Source organism: Choloepus didactylus, chromosome 9 (genome assembly GCF_015220235.1).
Source record: "Choloepus didactylus isolate mChoDid1 chromosome 9, mChoDid1.pri, whole genome shotgun sequence".
NCBI lineage: Eukaryota > Metazoa > Chordata > Mammalia > Pilosa > Megalonychidae > Choloepus > Choloepus didactylus.
Window position 1 is genome coordinate 36,609,881 of NC_051315.1, and position 26,959 is coordinate 36,636,839.

General features: G+C 36.2%; 1 protein-coding gene across 7 annotated transcripts in view; it reads left to right on the forward strand.

Moving 5' to 3' along the window:
• MBD5 (methyl-CpG binding domain protein 5) overlaps positions 1-26,959 on the forward strand; it is a 150,022-nt gene that overhangs the window by 79,154 nt on the left and 43,909 nt on the right. For 6 of the 7 annotated variants that reach the window (XM_037850553.1, XM_037850556.1, XM_037850558.1 and 3 more), the window contains 4 exons: positions 11,600-12,272; positions 15,965-16,067; positions 17,148-17,328; positions 23,059-25,194. In XM_037850553.1, coding sequence (XP_037706481.1) covers positions 12,160-12,272; positions 15,965-16,067; positions 17,148-17,328; positions 23,059-25,194 — 2,533 coding nt within the window. In that variant the 5' untranslated portion in view covers positions 11,600-12,159. Of the gene's footprint in view, positions 1-11,599; positions 12,273-15,964; positions 16,068-17,147; positions 17,329-20,348; positions 20,378-20,972; positions 21,002-23,058; positions 25,195-26,959 lie in introns of those variants that run through there. The other variant, XM_037850557.1, reaches the window with a different exon arrangement.

Consider the following 26,959-nt stretch of genomic DNA (forward strand, 5'->3'; position numbering starts at 1 on the left):
TAGATCTCTGAGGAGGGCCCTTTTTTTTTAATCCTTTTTTCTTTTTCTAAAACAATTACTCTAAGAAGCCCAATACAGAAAGCTTCAAAGACTTACAATTTGGGCAGGTCAAGTCAAGAGCAGAACTAAGAGAGCTCTGAGACAAAGGCAATAATCCAGTGGCTGAGAAAATTCACTAAACACCACAACTTCCCAAGAAAAGGGGGGTGTCCGCTCACAGCCACCATCCTGGTGGACAGGAAACACTCCTGCCCATCGCCAGCCCCATAGCCCAGAGCTGCCCCAGACAACCCAGTGTGACAGAAGTGCTTCAAATAACAGGCACACACCACAAAACTGGGAGTGGACATTAGCCTTCCCTGCAACCTCAGCTGATTGTCCCAGAGTTGGGAAGGTGGAGCAGTGTGAATTAACAAAGCCCCATTCAGCCATCATTTGAGCAGACTGGGAGCCTCCCTACACAGCCCAGCAGCCCAGAACTGCCCTGGGGGGACGGCACTCACCTGTGACATAGCACAGTCGTCCCTCAACAGAGGACCCGGGGTGCACGGCCTGGAAGAGGGGCCCACTTGCAAGTCTCAGGAGCCATACGCCAATACCAAGGACTTGTGGGTCAGTGGCAGAGACAAACTGTGGCAGGACTGAACGGAAGGATTAGACTATTGCAGCAGCTTTAAAACTCTAGGATCACCAGGGAGATTTGATTGTTAGGGCCACCCCCCCCTCCCTGACTGCCCAGAAACACGCCCCATATACAGGGCAGGCAACACCAACTACACACGCAAGCTTGGTACACCAATTGGACCCCACAAGACTCACTCCCCCACTCACCAAAAAGGCTAAGCAGGGGAGAACTGGCTCGTGGAGAACAGGTGGCTCATGGACGCCCCCTGCTGATTAGTTAGAGAAAGTGTACTCCACGAAGCTGTAGATCTGATAAATTAGAAATAAGGACTTCAATTGGTCTACAAATCCTAAAAGAACCCTATCAAGTTCAGCAAATGCCACGAGGCCAAAAACAACAGAAAATTATAAAGCATATGAAAAACCCAGACGATATGGATGACCCAAGCCCAAGCACCCAAATCAAAGGATCAGAAAAGACACAGCACCTAGAGCAGCTACTCAAAAAACTAAAGATGAACAATGAGACCATAGTACGGGATACAAAGGAAATCAAGAAGACCCTAGAAGAGCATAAAGAAGACATTGCAAGACTAAATAAAAAAATGGATGATCTTATGGAAATTAAAGAAACTGCTGACCAAATTAAAAAGATTCTGGACACTCATAGTACAAGACTAGAGGAAGTTGAACAACGAATCAGTGACCTGGAAGATGACAGAATGGAAAATGAAAGCATAAAAGAAAGAATGCGGAAAAAAATTGAAAAAATCGAAATGGACCCCAGGGATATGATAGATAATATGAAACGTCCGAATATAAGACTCATTGGTGTCCCAGAAGGGGAAGAAAAGGGTAAAGGTCTAGGAAGAGTATTCAAAGAAATTGTTGGGGAAAACTTCCCAAATCTTCTAAACAACATAAATACACAAATCATAAATGCTCAGCGAACTCCAAATAGAATAAATCCAAATAAACCCACTCCGAGACATATATTGATCACACTGTCAAACACAGAAGAGAAGGAGCAAGTTCTGAAAGCAGCAAGAGAAAAGCAATTCACCACATACAAAGGAAACAGCATAAGACTAAGTAGTGACTACTCAGCAGCCACCATGGAGGCAAGAAGGCAGTGGCACGATATATTTAAAATTCTGAATGAGAAAAATTTCCAGCCAAGAATACTTTATCCAGCAAAGCTCTCCTTCAAATTTGAGGGAGAGCTTAAATTTTTCACAGACAAACAAATGCTGAGAGAATTTACTAACAAGAGACCTGCCCTACTGGAGATACTAAAGGGAGCCCTACAGACAGAGAAACAAAGAAAGGACAGAGAGACTTGGAGAAAGGTTCAGTACTAAAGAGATTCGGTATGGGTACAATAAAGGATATTAATAGACAGAGGGGAAAAATATGACAAACATAAACCAAAGGATAAGATGGCTGATTCAAGAAATGCCTTCACGTTTATAATGTTGAATGTAAATGGATTAAACTCCCGAATTAAAAGATATAGATTCGCAGAATGGATCAAAAAAAATGAACCATCAATATGTTGCATACAAGAGACTCATCTTAGACACAGGGACACAAAGAAACTGAAAGTGAAAGGATGGAAAAAAATATTTCCTGCAAGCTACAGTGAAAAGAAAGCAGGTGTAGCAATATTAATCTCAGATAAAATAGACTTCAAATGCAGGGATGTTTTGAGAGACAAAGAAGGCCACTACATACTAATAAAAGGGGCAATTCAGCAAGAAGAAATAACAATCGTAAATGTCTATGCACCCCATCAAGCTGCCACAAAATACATGAGGGAAACACTGGCAAAACTAAAGGAAGCAATTGATGTTTCCACAATAATTGTGGGAGACTTCAACACATCACTCTCTCCTATAGATAGATCAACCAGACAGAAGACCAATAAGGAAATTGAAAACCTAAACAATCTGATAAATGAATTAGATTTAACAGACATATACAGGACATTACATCCCAAATCACCAGGATACACATACTTTTCTAGTGCTCATGGAACTTTCTCCAGAATAGATCATATGCTGGGACATAAAACAAGCCTCAATAAATTTAAAAAGATTGAAATTATTCAAAGCACATTCTCTGACCACAATGGAATACAATTAGAAGTCAATAACTATCAGAGACTTAGAAAATTCACAAATACCTGGAGGTTAAACAACACACTCCTAAACAATCAGTGGGTTAAAGAAGAAATAGCAAGAGAAATTGCTAAATATATAGAGACGAATGAAAATGAGAACACAACATACCAAAACCTATGGGATGCAGCAAAAGCAGTGCTAAGGGGGAAATTTATAGCACTAAATGCATATATTAAAAAGGAAGAAAGAGCCAAAATCAAAGAACTACTGGATCAACTGAAGAAGCTAGAAAACGAACAGCAAACCAATCCTAAACCAAGTAGAAGAAAAGTAATAACAAGGATTAAAGCAGAAATAAATGACATAGAGAACAAAAAAACAATAGAGAGGATAAATATCACCAAAAGTTGGTTCTTCTAGAAGATCAACAAGATTGACAAGCCCCTAGCTAGACTGACAAAATCAAAAAGAGAGAAGACCCATATAAACAAAATAATGAATGAAAAAGGTGACATAACTGCAGATCCTGAAGAAATTAAAAAAATTATAAGAGGATATTATGAACAACTGTATGGCAACAAACTGGATAATGTAGAAGAAATGGACAATTTCCTGGAAACATATGAACAACCTAGACTGACCAGAGAAGAAATAGAAGACCTCAACCAACCCATCACAAGCAAAGAGATCCAATCAGTCATCAAAAAGCTTCCCACAAATAAATGCCCAGGGCCAGATGGCTTCACAGGGGAATTCTACCAAACTTTCCAGAAAGAACTGACACCAATCTTACTCAAACTCTTTCAAAACATTGAAGAAAATGGAACACTACCTAACTCATTTTATGAAGCTAACATCAATCTAATACCAAAACCAGGCAAAGATGCTACAAAAAAGGAAAACTACCGGCCAATCTCCCTAATGAATATAGATGCAAAAATTCTCAACAAAATACTTGCAAATCGAATCCAAAGACACATTAAAAAAATCATACACCATGACCAAGTGGGGTTCATTCCAGGCATGCAAGGATGGTTCAACATAAGAAAATCAATCAATGTATTACAACACATTAACAAGTCAAAAGGGAAAAATCAATTGATCATCTCAATAGATGCTGAAAAAGCATTTGACAAAATCCAACATCCCTTTTTGATAAAAACGCTTCAAAAGGTAGGAATTGAAGGAAACTTCCTCAACATGATAAAGAGCATATATGAAAAACCCACAGCCAGCATAGTACTCAATGGTGAGAGACTGAAAGCCTTCCCTCTAAGATCAGGAACAAGACAAGGATGCCCGCTGTCACCACTGTTATTCAACATTGTGCTGGAAGTGCTAGCCAGGGCAATCCGGCAAGACAAAGAAATAAAAGGCATCCAAATTGGAAAAGGAGAAGTAAAACTGTCATTATTTGCAGATGATATGATCTTATATCTAGAAAACCCTGAGAAATCGACGATACAGCTACTAGAGCTAATAAACAAATTTAGCAAAGTAGCGGGATACAAGATTAATGCACATAAGTCAGTAATGTTTCTATATGCTAGAAATGAACAAACTGAAGAGACACTCAAGAAAAAGGTACCATTTTCAATAGCAACTAAAAAAATCAAGTACCTAGGAATAAACTTAACCAAAGATGTAAAAGACCTATACAAAGAAAACTACACAACTCTACTAAAGGAAATAGAAGGGGACCTTAAAAGATGGAAAAATATTCCATGTTCATGGACAGGAAGGCTAAATGTCATTAAGATGTCAATTCTACCCAAACTCATCTACAGATTCAATGCAATCCAAATCAAAATTCCAACAACCTACTTTGCAGACTTGGAAAAGCTAGTTATCAAATTTATTTGGAAAGGGAAGATGCCTCGAATTGCTAAAGACACTCTAAAAAAGAAAAACGAAGTGGGAGGACTTACACTCCCTGACTTTGAAGCTTATTATAAAGCCACAGTTGCCAAAACAGCATGGTACTGGCACAAAGATAGACATATAGATCAATGGAATCGAATTGAGAATTCGGAGATAGACCCTCAGATCTATGGCCGACTGATCTTTGATAAGGCCCCCAAAGTCACTGAACTGAGCCATAATGGTCTTTTCAACAAATGGGGCTGGGAGAGTTGGATATCCATATCCAAAAGAATGAAAGAGGACCCCTACCTCACCCCCTACACAAAAATTAACTCAAAATGGACCAAAGATCTCAATATAAAAGAAAGTACCATAAAACTCCTAGAAGATACTGTAGGAAAACATCTTCAAGACCTTGTATTAGGCGGCCACTTCCTAGACTTTACACCCAAAGCACAAGCAACAAAAGAGAAAATAGATAAATGGGAACTCCTCAAGCTTAGAAGTTTCTGCACCTCAAAGGAATTTCTCAAAAAGGTAAAGAGGCAGCCAACTCAATGGGAAAAAATTTTTGGAAACCATGTATCTGACAAAAGACTGATATCTTGCATATATAAAGAAATCCTACAACTCAATGACAATAGTACAGACAGCCCAATTATAAAATGGGCAAAAGATATGAAAAGACAGTTCTCTGAAGAGGAAATACAAATGGCCAAGAAACACATGAAAAAATGTTCAGCTTCACTAGCTATTAGAGAGATGCAAATTAAGACCACAATGAGATACCATCTAACACCGGTTAGAATGGCTGCCATTAAACAAACAGGAAACTACAAATGCTGGAGGGGATGTGGAGAAATTGGAACTCTTATTCATTGTTGGTGGGACTGTATAATGGTTCAGCCACTCTGGAAGTCAGTCTGGCAGTTCCTTAGAAAACTAGATATAGAGTTACCATTCGATCCAGCGATTGCACTTCTCGGTATATACCCGGAAGATCGGAAAGCAGTGACACGAACAGATATCTGCACGCCAATGTTCATAGCAGCATTATTCACAATTGCCAAGAGATGGAAACAACCCAAATGTCCTTCAACAGATGAGTGGATAAATAAAATGTGGTATATACACACGATGGAATACTACGCGGCAGTAAGAAGGAACGATCTCGTGAACCATATGACAACATGGATGAACCTTGAAGACATAATGCTGAGCGAAATAAGCCAGGCACAAAAAGAGAAATATTATATGCTACCACTAATGTGAACTTTGAAAAATGTAAAACAAATGGTTTATAATGTAGAATGTAGGGGAACTAGCAATAGAGAGCAATTAAGGAAGGGGGAACAATAATCCAAGAAGAACAGATAAGCTATTTAACGTTCTGGGGATGCCCAGGAATGACTATGGTCTGTTAATTTCTGATGGGTATAGTAGGAACAAGTTCACAGAAATGTTGCTATATTATGTAACTTTCTTGGGGTAAAGTAGGAACATGTTGGAAGTTAAGCAGTTATCTTAGGTTAGTTGTCTTTTTCTTACTCCCTTGTTATGGTCTCTTTGAAATGTTCTTTTATTGTATGTTTGTTTTATTTTTAACTTTTTTATCATACAGTTGATTTAAAAAAGAAGGGAAAGTTAAAAAAAAAAAAAAAAAACAAGGAAAAAAAAAAGATGTAGTGCCCCCTTGAGGAGCCTGTGGAGAATGCAGGGGTATTTGCCTACCCCACCTCGACGGTTGCTAACATGACCACAGACATAGGGGACTGGTGGTTTGATGGGTTGCGCCCTCTACCATAGGTTTTACCCTTGGGAAGATGGTTGCTGCTAGGCCTCCCTATGGTTGTGCCTAAGAGCCTCCTCCCGAATGCCTCTTTGTTGCTCAGATGTGGCCCTCTCTCTCTGGCTAAGCCAACTTGAAAGGTGAAATCACTGCCCTCCCCCCTACGTGGGATCAGACACCCAGGGGAGTGAATCTCCCTGGCAACGTGGAATATGACTCCCGGGGAGGAATGTAGACCTGGCATCGTGGGACTGAGAACATCTTCTTGACCAAAAGGGGGATGTGAAAGGAAATGAAATAAGCTTCAGTGGCAGAGAGATTCCAAAAGGAGCCGAGAGGTCACTCTGGTGGGCACTCTTACGCACACTTTAGACAACCCTTTTTAGGTTCTAAAGAATTGGGGTAGCTGGTGGTGGATACCTGAAACTATCAAACTACAACCCAGAACCCATGAATCTCGAAGACAGTTGTATAAAAATGTAGCTTATGAGGGGTGACAATGGGACTGGGAAAGCCATAAGGACCACACTCCACTTTGTCTAGTTTATGGATGGATGAGTAGAAAAATAGGGGAAGGAAACAAACAGACAAAGGTACCCAGTGTTCTTTTTTACTTCAATTGCTCTTTTTCACTCTAATTATTATTCTTGTTATTTTTGTGTGTGTGCTAATGAAGGTGTCAGGGATTGATTTAGGTGATGAATGTACAACTATGTGATGGTACTGTAAACAATCGAAAGTACGATTTGTTTTGTATGACTGTGTGGTATGTGACTATATCTCAAAAAAATGAAGATTAAAAAAAATCAAAAAAAAAAAAACTAAAGGACAAATGGGGTGGGATGGGGGGATGATTTGGGTGTTTTTTTTCACTTTTATTTTTTATTCTTGTTCTGGTTCTTTCTGATGTAAGGAAAATGTTCAGAGACAGATTGTGGTGATGAACACATAACTATGTTATCATACTGTGGACAGTGGATTATATATCATGGATGATTGTATGGTGTGTGAATGTATTTCAATAAAACTGAATTTAATAAATAAGAAAAAAACAATGCACAGGAAGAAAACAAACTACAACATGGTAATGACTCAATATTTAAAGAAAAAGACACAAGTACACATAGAAAAACTTGGAATCTTTAACAACTACTTTGTAGAGCAATTTGGCATTGTTTGTAAAGTTGAAAATATGCAGACCTACAACCAACATTAACGTGATTGATATACCAATAAATAAATAGTTTTATAATCATACCATAGAATACTATTCTGATGTTAAAAATTAATGAGTTGGATCTATGTATCTGCAACAGAGACAGATCTATATATCATAACAGAATTGCTCTCCAAACAATCTTGAGTTTAAAAAAGCAAGTTGCAGAGTAATATATAATCTATAATAGCATTTTGTAAAATTTAAAAACACACATGGCAATATCAAATCTTTTTGGCATGTACACATATATGTAATAAAACATGGCCTGGAAAGATACATTCTACAATTATGTTGGTGGCTGCCTCTGAGGCAGAAGGAAGAGAATGAGACTGAAAAGGGAAAGGGGTGGAGGCAGAGAATAGTATGTGACTTCATCTATAATGTATTTCAAGTCTTTTATTGTAAAAAAAAAAGAAAAGAAAAGAAAAGAAAGAAAAAAGAAAAGATGCTTACATTGTAAATTTGGAATAGTAATACATTGTTGTTTATTATATTTTGCTCTTGTGCTTTAAAACTTTCTAAAACCAAGTGTGTTTTTTTGGCCTTTGTTAAAATTAAAATGTTAAAAGTTCCTTTTTTTGTTTTTAAGGTTGTATCTCATTATGTTTTTTCTTTAATTGGAAAAGTTGTGGGTTTACAGAACAATCATGCAAATCATGCATGAAATACAGGATTCCTGTACACCACTCCACCACCAACACTTGCATTGGTGTAGAAAATTTGTAACAATTAATGATAGCACTTTTTGTAATTCTATTTTTTTAACAGTAGTTACCTTTGTTATTTAACAAAGTACGTTATTAAAGACGTACTGTTAACTATTGTCCATAGTTTATGTAGGGGTATTTTTTGCCCATATTCCCAACCTGTTATTTATTTTTTTAAATTATTTTATTTTTCCATGCATGTCCTTATTTTATTACTCATCTACCCATACACTGGATAAAGGGAATGTCAGTTCCAAGGTTTTTATAATCACATGATCACAATATACAAGCTAAATAGATATACAATCATTATCAAAGATCAAGGCTACTGGATTACAGTTCAACATTTTTCAGGTACTTCCCCTGGCTGCTCTAATATACTAGAAACTAAAAAGAAATATTTATGAGTCACTAGTCATAATCATTTGTAAAACTACATAATTTAAAGAAAACACACCAGTGTTTTGCAGTGGTTATTATTCAGCAGTGAGATTACAGACAAATTTTTATTTTTATCCTGAAACATCTCTGTATTTTCCAGATTCACAGAGTGAATGTTATAATCAGGAAAACAATACCATTTACAGATAAATAAACGATTTCTAGATAGTTACTGGATAGTAACTGGACCTCTGCTCTATGAGGGATTTCTGAGGCCCATTTGAAGTGCCCCTGGGAGGTGAGGTGCCAGCACAGAAAGGCTGACCCCCAGGGACAAAAGGAAGTAGAGTGCTGGCTGCCTGCATTAGATGGAGGTGTTAACTGGCCAAGTCTGGGAGGACAGCAGTTTATAAGCCGGAGGTTTCCTAACTTGAGCACACATCAGACTCACCTGGAGGGCTGTTGAAACACGGATTGCCCTCCAGAGTTTCTGATTCCATATGTCTGGGGTCAGGCCTGTGCATTTACATTTCTAACAAGTTCCCAGGTATGACTGATGGTAATAATGCTTGTGCCAGGACCTTGCTTTGGAAACTGCTGGTGTCAGCAAAAGCAGGCCATCAGATATTTGTATTTATGATCACTAAACTATGAGGGAGACAGTTGGCAGGAGTCACTCCCATATTATTACCTGGCAGATCCACAAATTACTTAATGGAGGGAGCCAGCCAGTCTCGGGGAAATTGGAGCTACATGCAAGGGAAAACAGACAAAAATAGGCATCAAATGGTCAGAAGCTCAAAAGTAGGGAAAATGGGAACAGATCCAGTCTAATCATCAGAGACCACTGAAGAAATTTCTCTTGGAAAAAAACAAGTTAATAAAAGGGCATGAAAAGGGACTGTTAAAAAAAAAAACAACAGATTTAGTCATTGGGGTCTGTGACAAAACTGGGAGTCCAGGATGGTACAATATTCATCTCACAAATTTCACTAGCACCTGGTAACGCCTTGAGAGCAGGGACTATCCCTTCCTTGCTCCTTCCTTTTCTCTCCCTCCATCCCTTCTTTCTTTTCTATCCTTCCACATTATGCAGCTCCTCAGGGCCAAACGTTATAATGGCTTTGGGCAAAGTGGTACCTTACTGTCTTCGTACTCCCAACACATGGTACAGTCCCTAGTAGATAGTAGATGCCCACTAACTGTTGAATTAAATGTAAATAAACATGTAAATGAACACCAGGGGTCATGATTAAAGGTGCAGTGAATGGAAGCCAGAAATAGGACTTCATACCTGGCAGTAGAACATTTTTTTGAGAAACATAAACACAGTGGAGTGGGCCCAGCAATGCAAATTACATTTTGAGACCCCACTGAATCTGTTATCTGTCACTTTGCTGTTTTTCTTGGAATTTTCCTCATAAATTTTCGCTGTTTTTTCCATTGCCTGCCAGCGTCTCCACTTCCATACCCATGTGACTGGCTTTCAGTTAAATGAGTGTATGCTTCATTGAAACACCCTCAACGTGTCTCAGAGCCGAGTCTGCAAATAAGGCGTATGTCTGAATGCATGATGATCTTTACTTATGGTGATCTCCTTCTTTCCCAATGAGAAGATCCAAAAAAAAAAAAAGGTTTAGGGCTAACCTTGAATATCTAGGCTTTTAGAAATAAAGATTAAGTAGATATATGTCTATTTACATTGTTTAATTTGATGATTACGTTACACATGCATATTTTAAAACATGTTATTTAAAATAACATATTACATTTGTCCATTTACAGTTTATGAAACAGTTTTGATTCATTACTTCCATATGAATCTTAAGTCTTCTAACCCATTTTTCCAGAGCATATCATCTTCACTACCTTTGAGGTACAGTGTTTTTAAAAATTTCTGGGTGATGCTGTCACTAGAAATTTTTATCACAAGCCACAAGTCCCACTCATGTAACACCAGAACAATTTTTTTCATTCATACTTTAATGGCATTTCATGAGTCCCACAGTATAACCACACACTATATATTAAATTGATCTGTAAAAGGCTTGTTTATAACAACAAATAATATTACCAACTGTGACATCATGTTCTCCACCAAAATTAAATACTATTTCTTTTTAAAATTTTTTTTGCCGTCATTTTTTATTTAACAGCTCCATCTAGGTGACCCGTATAAGCATTCCATACTCGCATTGAATACTGCTGTTTCAAGCTGATAGGTCTTCCCCAAACAGAACCTATGATTCAATAAAGGACTTAAGAGAGCAGCATTCAGTAATATAAGAGATTTTGCAAAATCTGAAATATAAAGCAACTTCCACTCTTACGATCCGTAACATTGGAGGGAAACCTTGTCTTATATTTGGAAATATACTTTAAGTTTATTTCCTGTTAATTTTTTTCTTAAAAAAAGGAAACCTTTTCTTCTTTAGTCCAGTAATAATGGTTAGAAAAGAAAAGTGAATCATAAGGATATGTAGAATTAAGGAGAGAACAAAATGTGGTTGGATTCATAATAATACATTATTTTAAATAATATGTTTTAAAATATGGATGTATAACCTAATCATCAAATTAAACAATGTAAATAGACATATATCTACTTAATCTACTTTTCCAGATGTCAGGTCATAATAGAGGAGATATATTTTTATTAGAAGGAGGGTGTGTGTGTGTGTGTAATGCTTTAAATATAGTTCTATATCTAGTAATTAGAAAATTACATGTGGTGAGGAGCAAGCAAATCGGCTTAACTGTAGTAAGTGGATCAATTTGGAAGACGGATATCAAAGTGGTTTGGTACCCTTAGCAGTTTATTCTGTTTTAAAATTGTGTGCTTCTCAGTTTTTCAACATTAAATATACAGTTTACATATTTACATATGTTTCAGGCTACAATATTGGAATTTTGAAGACATGAAAACATCAGATGAACCAACCTGCAACACCTTGGATTCAGATTGGAAGATCAAGAGAAAGTTTAAAGAATGTGGTCTATGAAGTCGGATACTACCTGGAAATATTAACTGACTCACACTAAAAATGAGACTGGTTTCTAGACAGTAGAGGTTATTTTAGACCACCTTCAAGGTTGAAGACAAAATGGTGAACTAAAAACTGTACACTCCTTTCCTCCACCACTTGAGACAGATACCAGCATTGGTGAATTATGATTTTCCTTAATTGGAAGCACTCATTTTTACCCATGTAGACCACCATTAGGAATTAAATATTGTTATTTAATGTAGATTATAATGGGAAACTGATTTTTTTCACAATGGCAGATTTCAAAGACTTGGTTCTAAACTGAGCCGAAGCTTCCCAATGCATTTTATACAGTCTGGGAAAAACTGTGCTGCATTGGCCCATTTTTGAAGGCCATCATGCCATGTAATATAAGGATATCATCTTATTGCTGATATCTTGGACGAGTCCCAAGCAGACACGGAAAATGAATGGAGGCAAGGAGTGTGACGGAGGGGACAAGGATGGAGGGTTTCCAGCTATACAAGTTCCTGTGGGTTGGCAGCGTCGGGTGGATCAAAATGGAGTGCTTTATATCAGGTGAGCTTTTATTATTTCCTGTGTTATTTCCAAGGTTGTAGACCCAAGATTAAGGAGGTACCAGCCATTCCTCTTAGAGGGAGCAAAATAATGTGACTGACAGCACTTCAAGTAAATTTGACCAAATTACCTTCGTGCTAGAAATACTAGAGTATTTTTATTCTCTACTGTTTTGCAATGTAAATTGCCTCAGGTAACCAGAGAGAATTTTTATGCATTACTTGTGTTTATATGAGGTGTCAATCTGCTTATCTCTGTAACAAGGATAAAGAAAAATATGAAGGTTTCTAAAAGAAATATATAAGCATTATTACCAAACTCACTGGAGAATGTAAAACACTGGATCAATAGACCCCATATCTCTTGACACTATTTTTCTGTCTTTACGGTGCTTCAACTGGCTTTTCTGTTAGAAGATTGAGTATTTATCTAGAGGCAATTTCAATTATTAAACTACTCAAGGCCTGATACTACCTAAAATAATTTATTTTTTTGCACAGTTTTTAACCTATTCACTTGCATTTAATAGTAAAAAAGAAAAAGTCGTGATGGAGATGATTATCTTACAAGTTAAGATCATACAAGTAAAATGCAAATGCCTGCTCTTTTAATTTTGTTGGTGTGTATCTCTGTAGAACAAATTGAATGGAATAATTGTACTGTTGGCAAGAAATTTTAGTCATTAAATAATTGCATTCTAAGTTCCTTACTTTGTAATTTTTCAGAAAGTATATGAAAGATTAGAATACCATAAATTTTTGTGATGCAATAAAAAAACTATTGGAAATAGATTTAGAACTTTTAAAAAGACATATTGCATCACTAAATTAATGCTGTTACTTTTAATGTGATTATTTGTATCCCAGCTCCAACGGAATTCTCCATTTCTTCAATGATGCATTCATATGAATGAGGTATTTTCATTATATAAACATAAACCATTTTGTGCCATAATTACTCAGAAAGTCAGTTCAGACTCTGTCCTGGGTTTTATTTGTTTTGTGTAAAGTGTGTCTAGAGGTAAATTTAACGATCAATTAAAATTCTTTTGTCATGTAAATTTTTTGTTTCTATAATATTAAAGATGTCCTCTATATTTATTGAGGTGCTGGGAAAAGAAGTAGGGAATGTGGAGCTCATCTCATGTCATACTAACCCTGTTAGGGGTTGGATGAGGACATATGGAGATAACTTTCTCAAAGTGCTACTATTGTCAGGGCTGTTAAAGTACCAAGAATACTTCATTATAAATATAATGTAGCCAAGATACCAGTGTTATATACTTGTATTTATGGTTATTTAGATATATGTTTATATTTATGGTTACTCTATAAATATTTACATTCTATAAATATTTATTTTTATACTCTAGAATATTTATATTCTATAAATATATAAGCACAAGTAATATTTATGTAACTGGTTATGGCTATATTGCAGTTATATTATGGTTGTACTATAGATTTATATTTATGGTTATATTTTGGTTACTCTATGTTTATGGTTATATATTTATGGTTATAAAGAACAGGTATATATTCAGTTTATAGCAAATGTTCTTAAAATTTTGATAATTTAATTTTTTTCACTTTAACTTCATGATTTATGAAGGATAAATCAGCTTTTCGGTTGTAAAAACAAAACCACGTTAAGTTTGGGAATCTGTCAGTTATCTTGTTAATGATCTTCCAAGTTTGACTAGACTTCACTATGTTAACCCTGTGAATGTGAGATCTCCAAATCCAAATATGTACACCAAGAATTATTTTAGAAACTAACTTTCCCTGCTAAGGTAAAACACTCAAATTAGCCAGCACTGGTTTTATTTGTTTGTGTATAACTGATGAAATTTCTACTTGAAATATATAAGAAGCTAGCCTAATTCTAGAACTCCCTTCTCAATGTACAGTTTGCTTCTGGTTTTTAGGGTAGTCTCCAGCTGTTCCTGCCTCAGGTGGCATGATGGCTACACATTAAATTTCCCACCTGCTTCCCACTCTTCTAAGCTTTGTCTATGCCTCAAGACTTGTAACTGTTTTTTACAGTAATTATTACTCCCAAAAGTTAATTAAAGAACTGCAACTGAAGAAAAGAACCCAATTGACTGATTGCAAGGAAGTGTTTTTCAAGTGTCTATAGCAGAATTCTCTAAAATAACTCTGGAATTCTAGTCCTCAGTTTAATTTTATAATTAAATTCCTCTAGGATTCAGTCCCTCCACTTTCTTTTAACTCTAAAATGTTGAGCTGTTTCTTTTCAAAAAATTAATTAATTCTTCACATGAAAAATCGATAAAATGCTAACTGTTTGGTGATTTTGTTGTAACAATATTACCAGACTTCCAAAAACATCTCGTCGTCCTTCCTCCTTATGGTGGGACTCAGGTCTATAATATAGGGAGGTTATTATTTTTTACTTATCATCTGAAAAAGCTTACTAGCTAAATAAATGAATAAGTGATTTAACAAAGTTGAGGATTTTAATTTAGATCTTCTACATGCATAATTATGTATATTATGGTCTATAACAAAATATGAATTGAATTTTAAAGCTGATTCATTACTAGATCCAAAACTACTACCTATGTTTTTGTAGAGGCAGAATAGTCTAACCCCAGTAGCATGATAGTATAGATATGAAATGAAGTACATTGCTTTTCAATAAATTTGATCAGAAGGCTTTTGTAACTAGTGATAAATAAAAGATATTCTCAAATGAAAAGTATATAATAATTTTCTAAGCTGTAAATATTTGATGTAAAATTAAGATATTAATAAGAAAAGTTCTAAAATGCAAATTGCCCGTTTTAAACTAACCCCCATTGTATATAAAAATCAGACTTACCCTATCATCTGAATTAGTGCTAAGTCTGTAGACTTGAACTTGATCAGTATTCACTTACCATACCTGACAAAAAGCAACACTGAGAACACATGCCCAGTTACCAGCCAGAAGATATGAAAGGCATCTTTTTGCCCCAAGAAACCCTGTTTCCTCAAAAGTTCCCTACCCTCTGTCAGTTCTGCTTGGCTCCTTTCTCTCCTCTGTATAAACTGAGTCGGGCGTCACTGATCTTCTCTCTTCAAAGGAACATAAGGGTGAAAAGGGTGGGAGGGAAGACAGAGGGAGAGAGAGAGAGAATCCTATTTCTACATAGGGACAACCTGGTTCTGGACTCCAAGATTAAAAGGGAGAAACTTGTTAGCTCCAGTTTTTGTAGACTCACTGACTTTCTGTTGGACCACCACCATGTTCCTACATTTCAGTTTTTCCTCAAACAGCTTTAAAAACAGATCTTCTAGTTTAAAATGGTAATGATAACTTTTATGATGTTCTCTTGTTCCTTATTTTCCTTTCTTGCCTGCTTCTAACTGTCCTTTCTTCATGTATAGCAGCAATCTTCCAGAATTGCATTTTCCCATCTGAAGTCCTCTCTTGGATTTCAAAATACTTTTATTTAATTTTCCATGACAATCTTTATTTTTCTGAGAAATATTTTGATTCAAAAGAAAAAGAATCAATGTTAAAGGCTATAATTTACTAGCTAACACAATATTGACACAGAAAATGTTTTTCTGTAGTAGGAAAATATTATCCTGTGAAGGACAGTAAGACTATAAATTATATCTCTTTTCATATAATATGTACAGTAAGAATTATTTCCTGATGTTTTTTTCAAACTATTTTTACAGTCCCAGTGGGTCTTTGTTATCTTGCTTGGAGCAGGTTAAAACATACCTGCTTACTGACGGAACATGCAAGTGTGGCTTGGAATGTCCTCTTATTCTTCCCAAGGTAACCATTTTACAATAGTCCTATCAGCAGTTTGTTATACATATTTGCTTTTCTCATTTGGCATTTCACTTTTATATTATTTCTCCAATCATATATACATTTAAAATCTTTACCTAATTGGACATCTTTTGCATGCATTTTGGAATGCTCAAAAGACTGTGGAAAATAGTTCAAATCCAAGAGTCATTTTCAAAGGTGTCAAACCTATATTCATATTAAATATTTCATTAAAACCACTTTTGTACCTTTTCACTAGAGCTATACCTATGCTCGGCTTTTAATAGGCAATATTTTCTTTCCCTGCTATAACTCCTCAAATCTGCAATGTTATTTTTAGCACTGGTGTTCTGTGGTGGTGTTGATAAGTCTGCCACAAATCTTTCTAAAATCACAAAGCTGAACCCACATACTCAAAACATGAAACCGTTTTGCTCCTGTACAAGGTAAAAAGTAAAATTATCTTAAATGGCAAAATATTATTTACTATCGAAATAGGTCGCTAGTCTCTGAATAAATATTATAGTGCCATTTTTAGAACTAAAGATTAATAGATGACTTTTTCCTTTCTATTTGCATGTCACCTCATTCTTTAAAAAGGATTTGAAGCAGTTTTCATTGGTATACACAATAAATAAGATTTTTGTAAAAATAGAAATCAATTTTTAATACCAGAGTGAAAAGGTAATATTAGTTTAGTAATAATATAAGGCCAAAGAAAAAGTTGGCACATAGAAATTATCAGAGATTTTTTTAAACTATACTTCATCTGTTTTTTGTACTTTTATATCATTAGAAAGTACCTAAAATTGGGGACATTATCAGATATTATACCTTTCCATGGATTTATTTTTACTATCTTAGAATTGAGATAATTTTAATTGGTTATTTTGCCACTAAAAACCATGAATTTGGCAGAAGTGTTTGTTGTTATATTAAGTTGCTTTTCCTAAATTTAAAAACTTGAAAAAGTTTTATCAGATTTATGGCCTAATCTGTGCATAATATTTTTATTTAAACAAAGGGATCTTTTTATGAAATGTTTTTACCAACAAACATAAGCAAAGGCTGTGTTTTTTTCAGGTGTTTAATTTTGATCCTGGGGCTGCGGTGAAACAGAGAACTGCAGAAGATGTTAAAGCAGATGAAGATGTCACAAAGCTATGCATACATAAAAGAAAAATCATTGCAGTGGCCACACTTCATAAAAGCATGGAAGCCCCACATCCTTCTCTGGTGCTCACCAGTCCAGGGGGAGGAACAAGTATGTAATATGGCGCAGGGTTTAGGAATTCTCCTCCACTACCCTCCTAGATCAGGGATGGTGGGAAATCACTTTGCCAAGCATCTTCCCATTCCACTTTTCAAACTTGCACAATGCTTTTAAAGTTAGGTATGTGTTTTATACAATCACAAGTTAGTTCTGAAAACCTACCATGAGGTGGTTTCCCAAAATTTCCCTATTCAGATCATCTAGTTAAACAAGCAGAATAAACACTAATTAACACATACAAATGCTGTGCAGGTGTGTAAAGCTGCACTAGTAAGAGGAAGTATCATTGCTTTTTAGGAAACAAATGTAGCCTTTTTCCTAGGGTTGGTATTGGAATGTACAATATGTTGCATTTGAGAAACTAGCAACATTATTATGTCAGGAACTGTATTAGTTAGGGTTCTCTAGGGAAACAGAATCAATGAGATATCTGTAAATATAAGATTTTATAAAAGTGTCTCATGCAACTGTGAGGATGCATGAGTCTAAACTGCGCAGGGCAGGCAGCGAACTGCAACGCCAATGAAGGTGTTCGACAAACTCCTCAGGAAACACTTTGCTGGCTAGCTGAAGAAGTGAAGGTCCTCTCTCTCTCCCTTAAAAGTCTTCAGCTGATTGGGTTAAATCCAACTGACTGAATTCTCACATTAAGGAAGACACGCCTTTCATTGATGTAATCAGTCACGGGGCAGTCAATTGACTGATGATTGAATAAACTAGCCATCTGGTTTCTTAACGAGCCACAAATGTCCCTGCAATAAAGGTTAGGCCAGTGCTTGCTTGACCAGACACCTGGACACCATCACCTGGCCAAGTTGACACATAAACCTAACCATCACAGGAACTATCAACATTATTCTTTCACCCATTTAATATTTACTTATTGAACACCTACTACACAGAAATCACTTAGCCAAAAACTTTATATACCTCTCCCTAGGGAACAAATGCACACATGTACATTTTGTTTTTTGAAAACCTTCTAAACTGCAAAAATCTGGCAAGAATAGTTCATTGGGTACCCATGCACCCTCTACCTAGATTCAACAATTAACATTTTGTTGTATTTGCTTCCCTCCTTACCCCTCATACCCTTTTTTTTTTCTTGACTGAACCCTTTGAGAGGAAGTTGCATATATTGTGACAATTCACCCCTAATATTTCAACACACGAGGAGGTCTCCTACATAACCACAATCTAATTATGATATTCAGGAAATTTAACAGAGACATAGTCTTTCATGACATTGACATTTTTGAAGAGTCCAGGCCATTTTGCAGGATCATCCTCAATTTGGCTTTGGCTGATTGTTTCCTCATGCTTATACTCAAGTTAAATGCTTTTTGGTAAGAATACTGTATAGATGATGATATGTCCCCATTAGGAAGCTCATAGTGTCAATTTATCCCATATTTATGACATTAAGTTTGATTGTTTGAAGTTGTGCCCACCTGGTTTCTCCGTTATTAAGGTACCTTTTTCCCTTTATGATTAATATGTAATATGTGAAGTTGTACTTTGAGATGAGGAACTTTTTTTAATAATACAATATGAATTCCCTCAAAAATATTACAATTTATTTAACTCTTGAATAGCAGTTCAGGGTTAAATATTACTAAAGCAATGAAACATTTGTGTTTTGTTTTGTTTTGTTTGTTTTATGTTTGTTTTTTAATTCAATTTTATTGAGATATATTAACATACCATACAATCATCCAAACTGTACAATCGGTTGTTCACAGTACCATCATATAGTTGTGCATTCATCACCCCAATCTATTTTTTGAACATTTTCCTTATACCAGAAAAAGTGAAAATAAGAATAAATAAATAAAAGTAAAAAAGAACACCCAAATCATCCCCCCCACCCTATTTTTCATTTAGTTTTTTGTCCCAATTTTTCTACTCATCCATCCGTACACTGGATAAAGGGAGTGTGATCCACAAGGCTTTCACATTCACACTGTCACCCATTGTAAGCTACACTGCTATACAGTTGTCTTCAAGAGTCAAGGCTACTGGGTTGCAGTTTGATAGATTCAGATATTTACTTGTAGCTATTCAAATGCATTAAAACCTAAAAAGTGTTATCTATATAGTGCGTAAGAGTGCCCACCAAAGTGACCTCTCGACTCCATTTGGAATCTCTCAGCCACTGAAACTTTATTTCATTTCATTTCGCATCCCCCTTTTGGTCATGAAGGTGTTCTCCATCCCACGATGCCAGACCTAGATTCCTCCCTAGGAGTCATATTCCACGTTGCCAGGGAGATTTACACTCCTGGGTGTCAGATCCCACGTAGGGGGGAGGGCAGTGATTTCACCTTTCAAGTTGGCTTAGCTAGAGAGACAGGGCCACATCTGAGCAACAAAGAGGTACTCAGGGGGAGATTCTTAGGCATAATTATAAGCAGGGTTAGCCTCTCCTTTGCAGTAACGAGCTTCATAAGGACAAGTTCTGTGATAAAGGGCTTGGCACATCAAACTGCCAGTCCTCAGTGTTTGTGAGAACATCAGCTACAACCCAGGTGAGGAAGCCCAATACCTCTGCATTTTCCCCCAGCTCTTCAGGGGGAAGCATTTGTTTTTGACATTTAGATTACACTTTTCTGTGGTGTCCTGAAAAATAGGGGTGATCAGTATGACTTGTAGTGATCAGAGAAGACTTAAAGGCAGAGGTGAAATTTTGAACTAGCCCTGGAAAATAATAGGATTTAGACTTATGAGGGAAATAGGAAAATTATTGTCCAGAATGAGTATAGCATAATTGCAGCATAATTAAGGGATGATTTGGAAACTAATCTGACTTGAGTGGAAAATTAAGCCTGTGTCAGGAAATTGGGGCCAAATTATCGCAAGCATTGGTTGTGAAGGGGAGCAGTTTTGACATCATACAGGTAATTAAAGATTTGCACTTAGAACTCATGTGAAGAGGGCAGGGAGAGACAAATTTGGCAGTTATTAGCATAGAGCTCCTTTCCAATAACCCTCTAAACTTTAAACTTTAACAGGAATGATTGGAAAAAATTGCTGCACTAAGGTACGTAAGAAAAAAATATCTTAGGGAATCTTTACTATTCTTTTAATGAGCTACAATTTTTAAAGTAAAAGATATTACAACAATTTAAAGACATCTAATAGTAATAAATTATTTTAAATTTACCATTATCCTGCTGCCTTGATGTAACTTTTTTTTTTTTGCTTTTTCTTATTACTGTGCACCTGTGTGTGCATATCCTGTTTGCTGCTGTTCTCACTCCACATATCATAAATAGTTTTACCTGTTTCTACGTAGTCTTACTGCCATTATAATGTCTCTAACAGATTTTTGACTAGGCCTTTTGTCATACATATATATACAAGTTTACTTCTTGATATTGAAGGTAAATATTTAACTAATGCAGGTATAATAGGTACATTGCCATCCTTTTTAAAGTGGCACACCTTGGTGGATTAATTGCTACTCTCACTAGCTTCAAGCACAGCATTTAGTATGATTTCATAATTTTAAAATATATTATCATATGGTTGAAATTTAAATAATCAAAAGTTCAAAAGACTCGTGGTATATTTAACCTGTCTTTATTTTACATACACATATATATATATTTAGATTCTGTTTATTCTTTTGAAAGGTCTGCTTGAATATACATGAAAGTACTGGGTGAGTGCCTGGCATTTACATTTGTCAACTCTTGTATATTTTAGTTCCTAACTGTAACATAACATTGGCTGATCTTTTGTTTCCTTGCTTAGTATTCCTGTTATTTTAAAGATAGTAACTGTCTTTCCCCAGGTACAGAGGAAATCCTATCTAAACCATAGCTACTTTCTAAATTCTGTTAATTGAATATCAAAATTTGCCAGCATCTATATGTTTAATCATTGAACTGTAGTTAATTAAATAGCGTAAATACATTGACATCTAAGAAAAGTTACAAGTTTTGTCACTGAAGAGAGCACAGTTAATTCCATGATCATGCGAATTATGTTAGTACAAATACTGTGTTCTTACTAATGCCAAGCACAGTGCCCCAAATATTTTCTATGTATTATTTCTTTAATAATTTAAAGGCACATTTAAAAGTCTCTCTTGAACAAGAAAATCATCTTCAATTGAGTTTATCTGCTGGGATTCTATGTCATTGGTTCTCAACTTTTTATATATTACATTATAAAAAATCACACTATCAAAGAATCTGAACTAGAAAGAGAAAGACCACACTTCCCCTCACCAAAAAAAAAAAATATGTTCACTGCATCTCTTACTACTTGATTACACCCCACCTAGACTTCTTTGTACCCCAAGTTGGCAACCACTGTCTTAGAAATTGTTATGATACAATTTGAAATTGATATGATATGATATGATGATATTGTCTAGCTGGTAGAAGAAGTATATTGATCTTAAATGTGTAATGATGTATGTAAGTAAATGTACCTCCATTGCAAATGAATTTAAATATACTTGCTAATATGTTGTTGTTCTCAGAATGGAGATCACAACTATATAGTATGAATGGTGCCACTCTTATTCCCTGTACCTGTAATAGACTCATTGGCATAGTCTCATGGAGTCCAGCTAGAGCTTAGCATCCTTTTCAACACAGTTCTCTAAGTAGCCAGTACCTGTTAATGAGAAGGGACATATGAAACAAATTCTATTTGCCATGCCTGTTTTAGAAGGCACAATTTTATAAAATAGTTAAACACCCTTAGGGGCTTAAAAAAAAAATTAAACCTAGAATTTCAACATGATAGAGTGAAAATTCTGTATGATGAGCCAGCTTGCTTTTGTTGCCTGTATTCTGTCTGATCTCCAAAAGCTGAAGGGATTCCAAAAAAGGCAGGGAGTGAGAAATATATTCCTGTAAAAAGAGAATACTCAATTGGAACCTAGTACTGATGATTTTAACACCCTGGCTAAATTTTGCTTGAGAATTCTATTTTAATAAAACAATTGCCATCCTTTATTTAAAGTGATTGAGTAAGGCTGTTTTTACAGTCATGACTGATTAAGGGCAAATAAATTTCAGTGTTACAGACTGATTTGAAGCTAAACATGATTGAACTATCACTGCATTTACTGTTATCATTCCCATTATAAAAGATTCAGAATCCCATTCCCTTAATTCGCAAAATTAAAATTCTTTCTTTCACAGTGAAAAATTGTGGATTAAGTAAGTGTTACTTTAGCTGTCCTGAGGCGGTTTCAGTAGGCTAACAGATTTTCTAGTGCAAATGGCAATTCATTCAAATCACCCAAGAAAATATTATGCCACACAGATTGTAATTTTCTATTATAACTGTGTCTTAAAAAATTCAAATCCAACAAGATAGTAACATCACCATTCCCATATGGACTGTCAATCTTGATTTTGCATATTCTAAATACTATTAGAGTGGCTAATGTTAGTATGCACTGATTTAGATCTTCATCTTTTCTCAACAGATAAGAGGTAAACAAGCGTAATAAGCAGTTACTGGGAGCCTTTGGTCAACGATGAATGATTTGTATTTTTTTTAAACTCAAAATTTAATTTAGAGTGCAAAACTTTTTTTTTAATTGCTAGAGTCACAGCTTCTAATTACAAATATCTATTTCCGGATGCCCTCCCTTCTCTCCCTTCCTCATTTCTTCCTTTCCTCCCCTCCCCAACTAACACACAGACACAAAATAATCAAGGCTATTCATAGATTTTTTTCTCTCTTTCACATTAGATGCAACTCCAGTAGTACCTTCACGGGCAGCAACTCCAAGATCAGTAAGAAATAAGTCTCATGAAGGAATTACAAATTCTGTAATGTCCGAATGTAAGCATCCTTTCAAGTTAATGATTGGATCATCCAATGCCATGGGAAGGCTGTATGTACAAGAACTGCCTGGAAGCCAGCAACAAGAGCTCCACCCTGTCTATCCCCGGCAGAGATTGGGCAGCAGTGAACACGGACAGAAATCTCCCTTCCGTGGCAGCCATGGAGGCCTGCCCAGCCCAGCGTCATCAGGATCCCAGATATATGGAGATGGCTCAATCTCTCCAAGGACTGACCCGCTTGGAAGCCCTGATGTTTTCACAAGAAATAATCCTGGTTTTCACGGAGCTCCCAATTCTAGTCCTATTCACCTGAATAGGACTCCTCTTTCTCCACCTTCAATAATGCTACATGGTTCTCCTGTACAGTCATCCTGTGCAATGGCTGGAAGGACTAATATACCTCTTTCCCCAACCTTGACTACAAAGAGTCCAGTAATGAAAAAACCATTGTGTAATTTTTCAACGACTATGGAAATACCACGAGCAATGTTCCACCACAAACCACCCCAAGGCCCACCTCCCCCTCCTCCACCTTCTTGTGCTCTTCAGAAAAAGCCATTAACATCTGAGAAAGATCCACTTGGCATTCTTGACCCTATTCCTAGTAAACCAGTGAATCAGAACCCTGTTATCATTAATCCACCCAATTTCCATTCAAATGTCCACTCTCAGGTACCTGTGATGAATGTAAGCATGCCTCCTGCTGTTGTTCCTTTGCCAAGTAATCTCCCTTTGCCAACTGTAAAACCTGGTCACATGAATCATGGGAGTCATGTACAAAGAATTCCGCATTCAGCTTCAACCTCTCTGTCTCCTTCTCCAGTGACATCCCCAGTGCACATAATGGGGACTGGAATTGGAAGGATTGAGGCATCGCCCCAAAGATCACGCTCATCTTCCACATCATCAGATCATGGAAATTTCATGATGCCGCCTGTAGGAACCCAGGCCACATGTAGTGGTATTAAGGTTCCACCCAGGTCACCAAGGTCAACAATAGGGTCCCCGAGGCCATCAATGCCATCAAGCCCTTCTACCAAGTCCGATGGACATCACCAATACAAGGATATCCCTAACCCGTTAATTGCTGGAATGAGTAATGTACTAAATACCCCAAGCGGTGCAGCTCTTCCTGCTGCATCTGCTGGAAGTGGTTCCGTAAAGAGTCAGCCTGGTTTGCTGGGAATGCCTTTAAATCAGATCTTGAACCAGCACAATGCTGCCTCCTTTCCAGCAAGTAGTTTACTCTCAGCAGCAGCCAAAGCACAGCTAGCAAATCAAAACAAACTGGCTGGTAACAACAGTAGCAGCAGTAGCAATTCTGGAGCTGTTGCCCGCAGTGGCAACACCGAAGGACATAGCACTTTAAACACCATGTTCCCTCCTACTGCCAACATGCTTCTCCCAACAGTTGAAGGGCAAAGTGGTCGGGCAGCACTAAGAGATAAGCTGATGTCTCAGCAAAAAGACTCATTGCGGAAAAGAAAACAGCCACCTACCACAGTGTTGAGTTTGCTCAGACAGTCTCAAATGGATAGTTCTGCAGTTCCTAAACCCGGACCCGACTTGCTAAGGAAGCAGGATCAGGGTTCTTTTCCCATAAGTTCAATGTCTCAGTTACTACAGTCTATGAGTTGTCAAAGCTCAAACTTGAGTAGCAATAGTACCCCAGGTTGTGGGGGCTCAAATACTGCTTTGCCTTGCTCTGCTAACCAGCTGCATTTTACAGATCCCAATATGAACTCCAGTGTTCTTCAGAATTCATTGACACAGAGCATACCTTTAAGAGGGGAAGCCATGCACTGCCACAATGCAAACACTAACTTTGTTCACAGTAACAGTCCAGTCCCAAACCACCATCTTGCAGGTTTAATAAATCAGATTCAGGCTAGCGGGAACTGTGGGATGCTCAGTCAGTCGGGCATGGCTTTAGGAAACTCATTACATCCCAATCCACCTCAGTCAAGAATTTCAACGTCCTCCACTCCAGTGATACCAAACAGCATTGTTAGCAGCTATAATCAAACAAGTTCTGAAGCAGGTATGGTTTTATTAGAAAAAAGTACCCAAAGGTACTAAACTTTTCTACTTTTTTTAAATGTGTACCAAAATATTTATTATGATAAGGAATGATCCTTTCCCCATTGTGAAATTCTCGTCATTTCTTTAGTATTTATAATTTTATTTACAGAACGCTAGGTATTTGTCTATTAGAAAGAATGACAGCCAAGGGGATTCCATGTGTTTCCGTTATTTGTTGCCAATCTGTGTCATTTTGAACATTGTTCAACTTTCAGTTGGTTATATAACCTTATGTTGGACTCTACACTGAAAAAGAAGCCATAGAAGGCAGAATTTCCTGGTTCATGAGACACGTACTTGGTCTATACCAATATAAAAGCCATTTCCCTTAGTTTTTGTTTGTATTCAGGTAAATGAAAGCTCCTGTTGGAAAACCCAAGTAGGCAAAAATAAATGGATATTTTTTTCTTGCTGCTGACCAGAAACAGGTGAATGGATAGGAAAAGGTAACTCAAAGTTGTATGAAGTTGAAAGCTGTCTTCTAATATGTTTTCTTATCCTAGTTTGCTATCCTTTATTATTATTTGTTTGAGAAAATTCAAAAATGGATATTGGCTACTCCCTTTTTTATTAAAAAAAAAGGTAATAATTTAAGTTTTCTAATAAAAAAAGGCTTGAAACCCTGATTTTTTATCTTGAAATTATTTTAGAATTTTCTTGTAGCAATAAACCATTATTTTTACCATTGACATTAAGGCTTTGAACCCAAATTTATTGTATTTCTTCAACCACTATTAATGAAGGAGACAAATTTATTTAGAAGTAGACACATAAGAAAAAGAACTGTGTTTTGTGCAGTAGAGTCCCCCAAAATGTTAAAGAAACTGTACAAATACAACCAGGTTGCTGCTAGAAATAAGAAAACTGCTGAGACTTTTAATAATAAGCTGTTTTGTAGATATGTATAGACTGCATTATACCACCATCCTGGGAAAGCATTATAACCTACATATCTTTGTTGATGAGCTAAAATCATGTGTTTTCCTTCCTGGTATTGCCACTGATACCTGCTACCCTCCACAACTTGTGTTATGAGGTGTGTTTTGATGTCACTATTTAATGAAGAATTATTCAGTGACCTATTGTGTTAAAAAGAAGATATTTGAAATTATTAGTGCCTTCTTGACATTCTTAGTCTAAGAAATCTCATGAAACTTCATTTATTATGTGTTTAACAGGGTGCTCATAAGGGGCTTCCATTTTTTCCTAAGTTCATATTCCTTTTTAGATAATGCCACAAAAATGAAAATTTAATATTATGCATTTAGCAGATTAAAGTTACATAAAGTCAGCAACTATTTAAAAATACACCATATTTATTGAGCATACCATCAATCATTTAGATGAGACATTATTAGTCTTGTTGTATTATATCTTTAAATTTTGATACCCCTTACCTCAACTTCATTTCAGGTCTAAGCTCATAGGTACAAAGTGTATGTATTTTTCAATGTTGTATTTTTAATTCATTTATAATGGGAAAGACCAGCATTTATTTATATTCTTGTTTCTTCTGATTGTCAAGTTTATACTTATTTTCTGTAGACTTGTACATTTATTTTCTTGTTCCATACATCTCTGTTAAATATCTGACCTGGATTACCAATGCTTGGGGTGTCAAAATAACACAGGTTGTGAGTTTATTAATATAAGGAAAGTGCTAGCATATAAATAGCTAAAAGTGACAAGAAAAAATGATAGTAATGATATGGATATGGCCAATC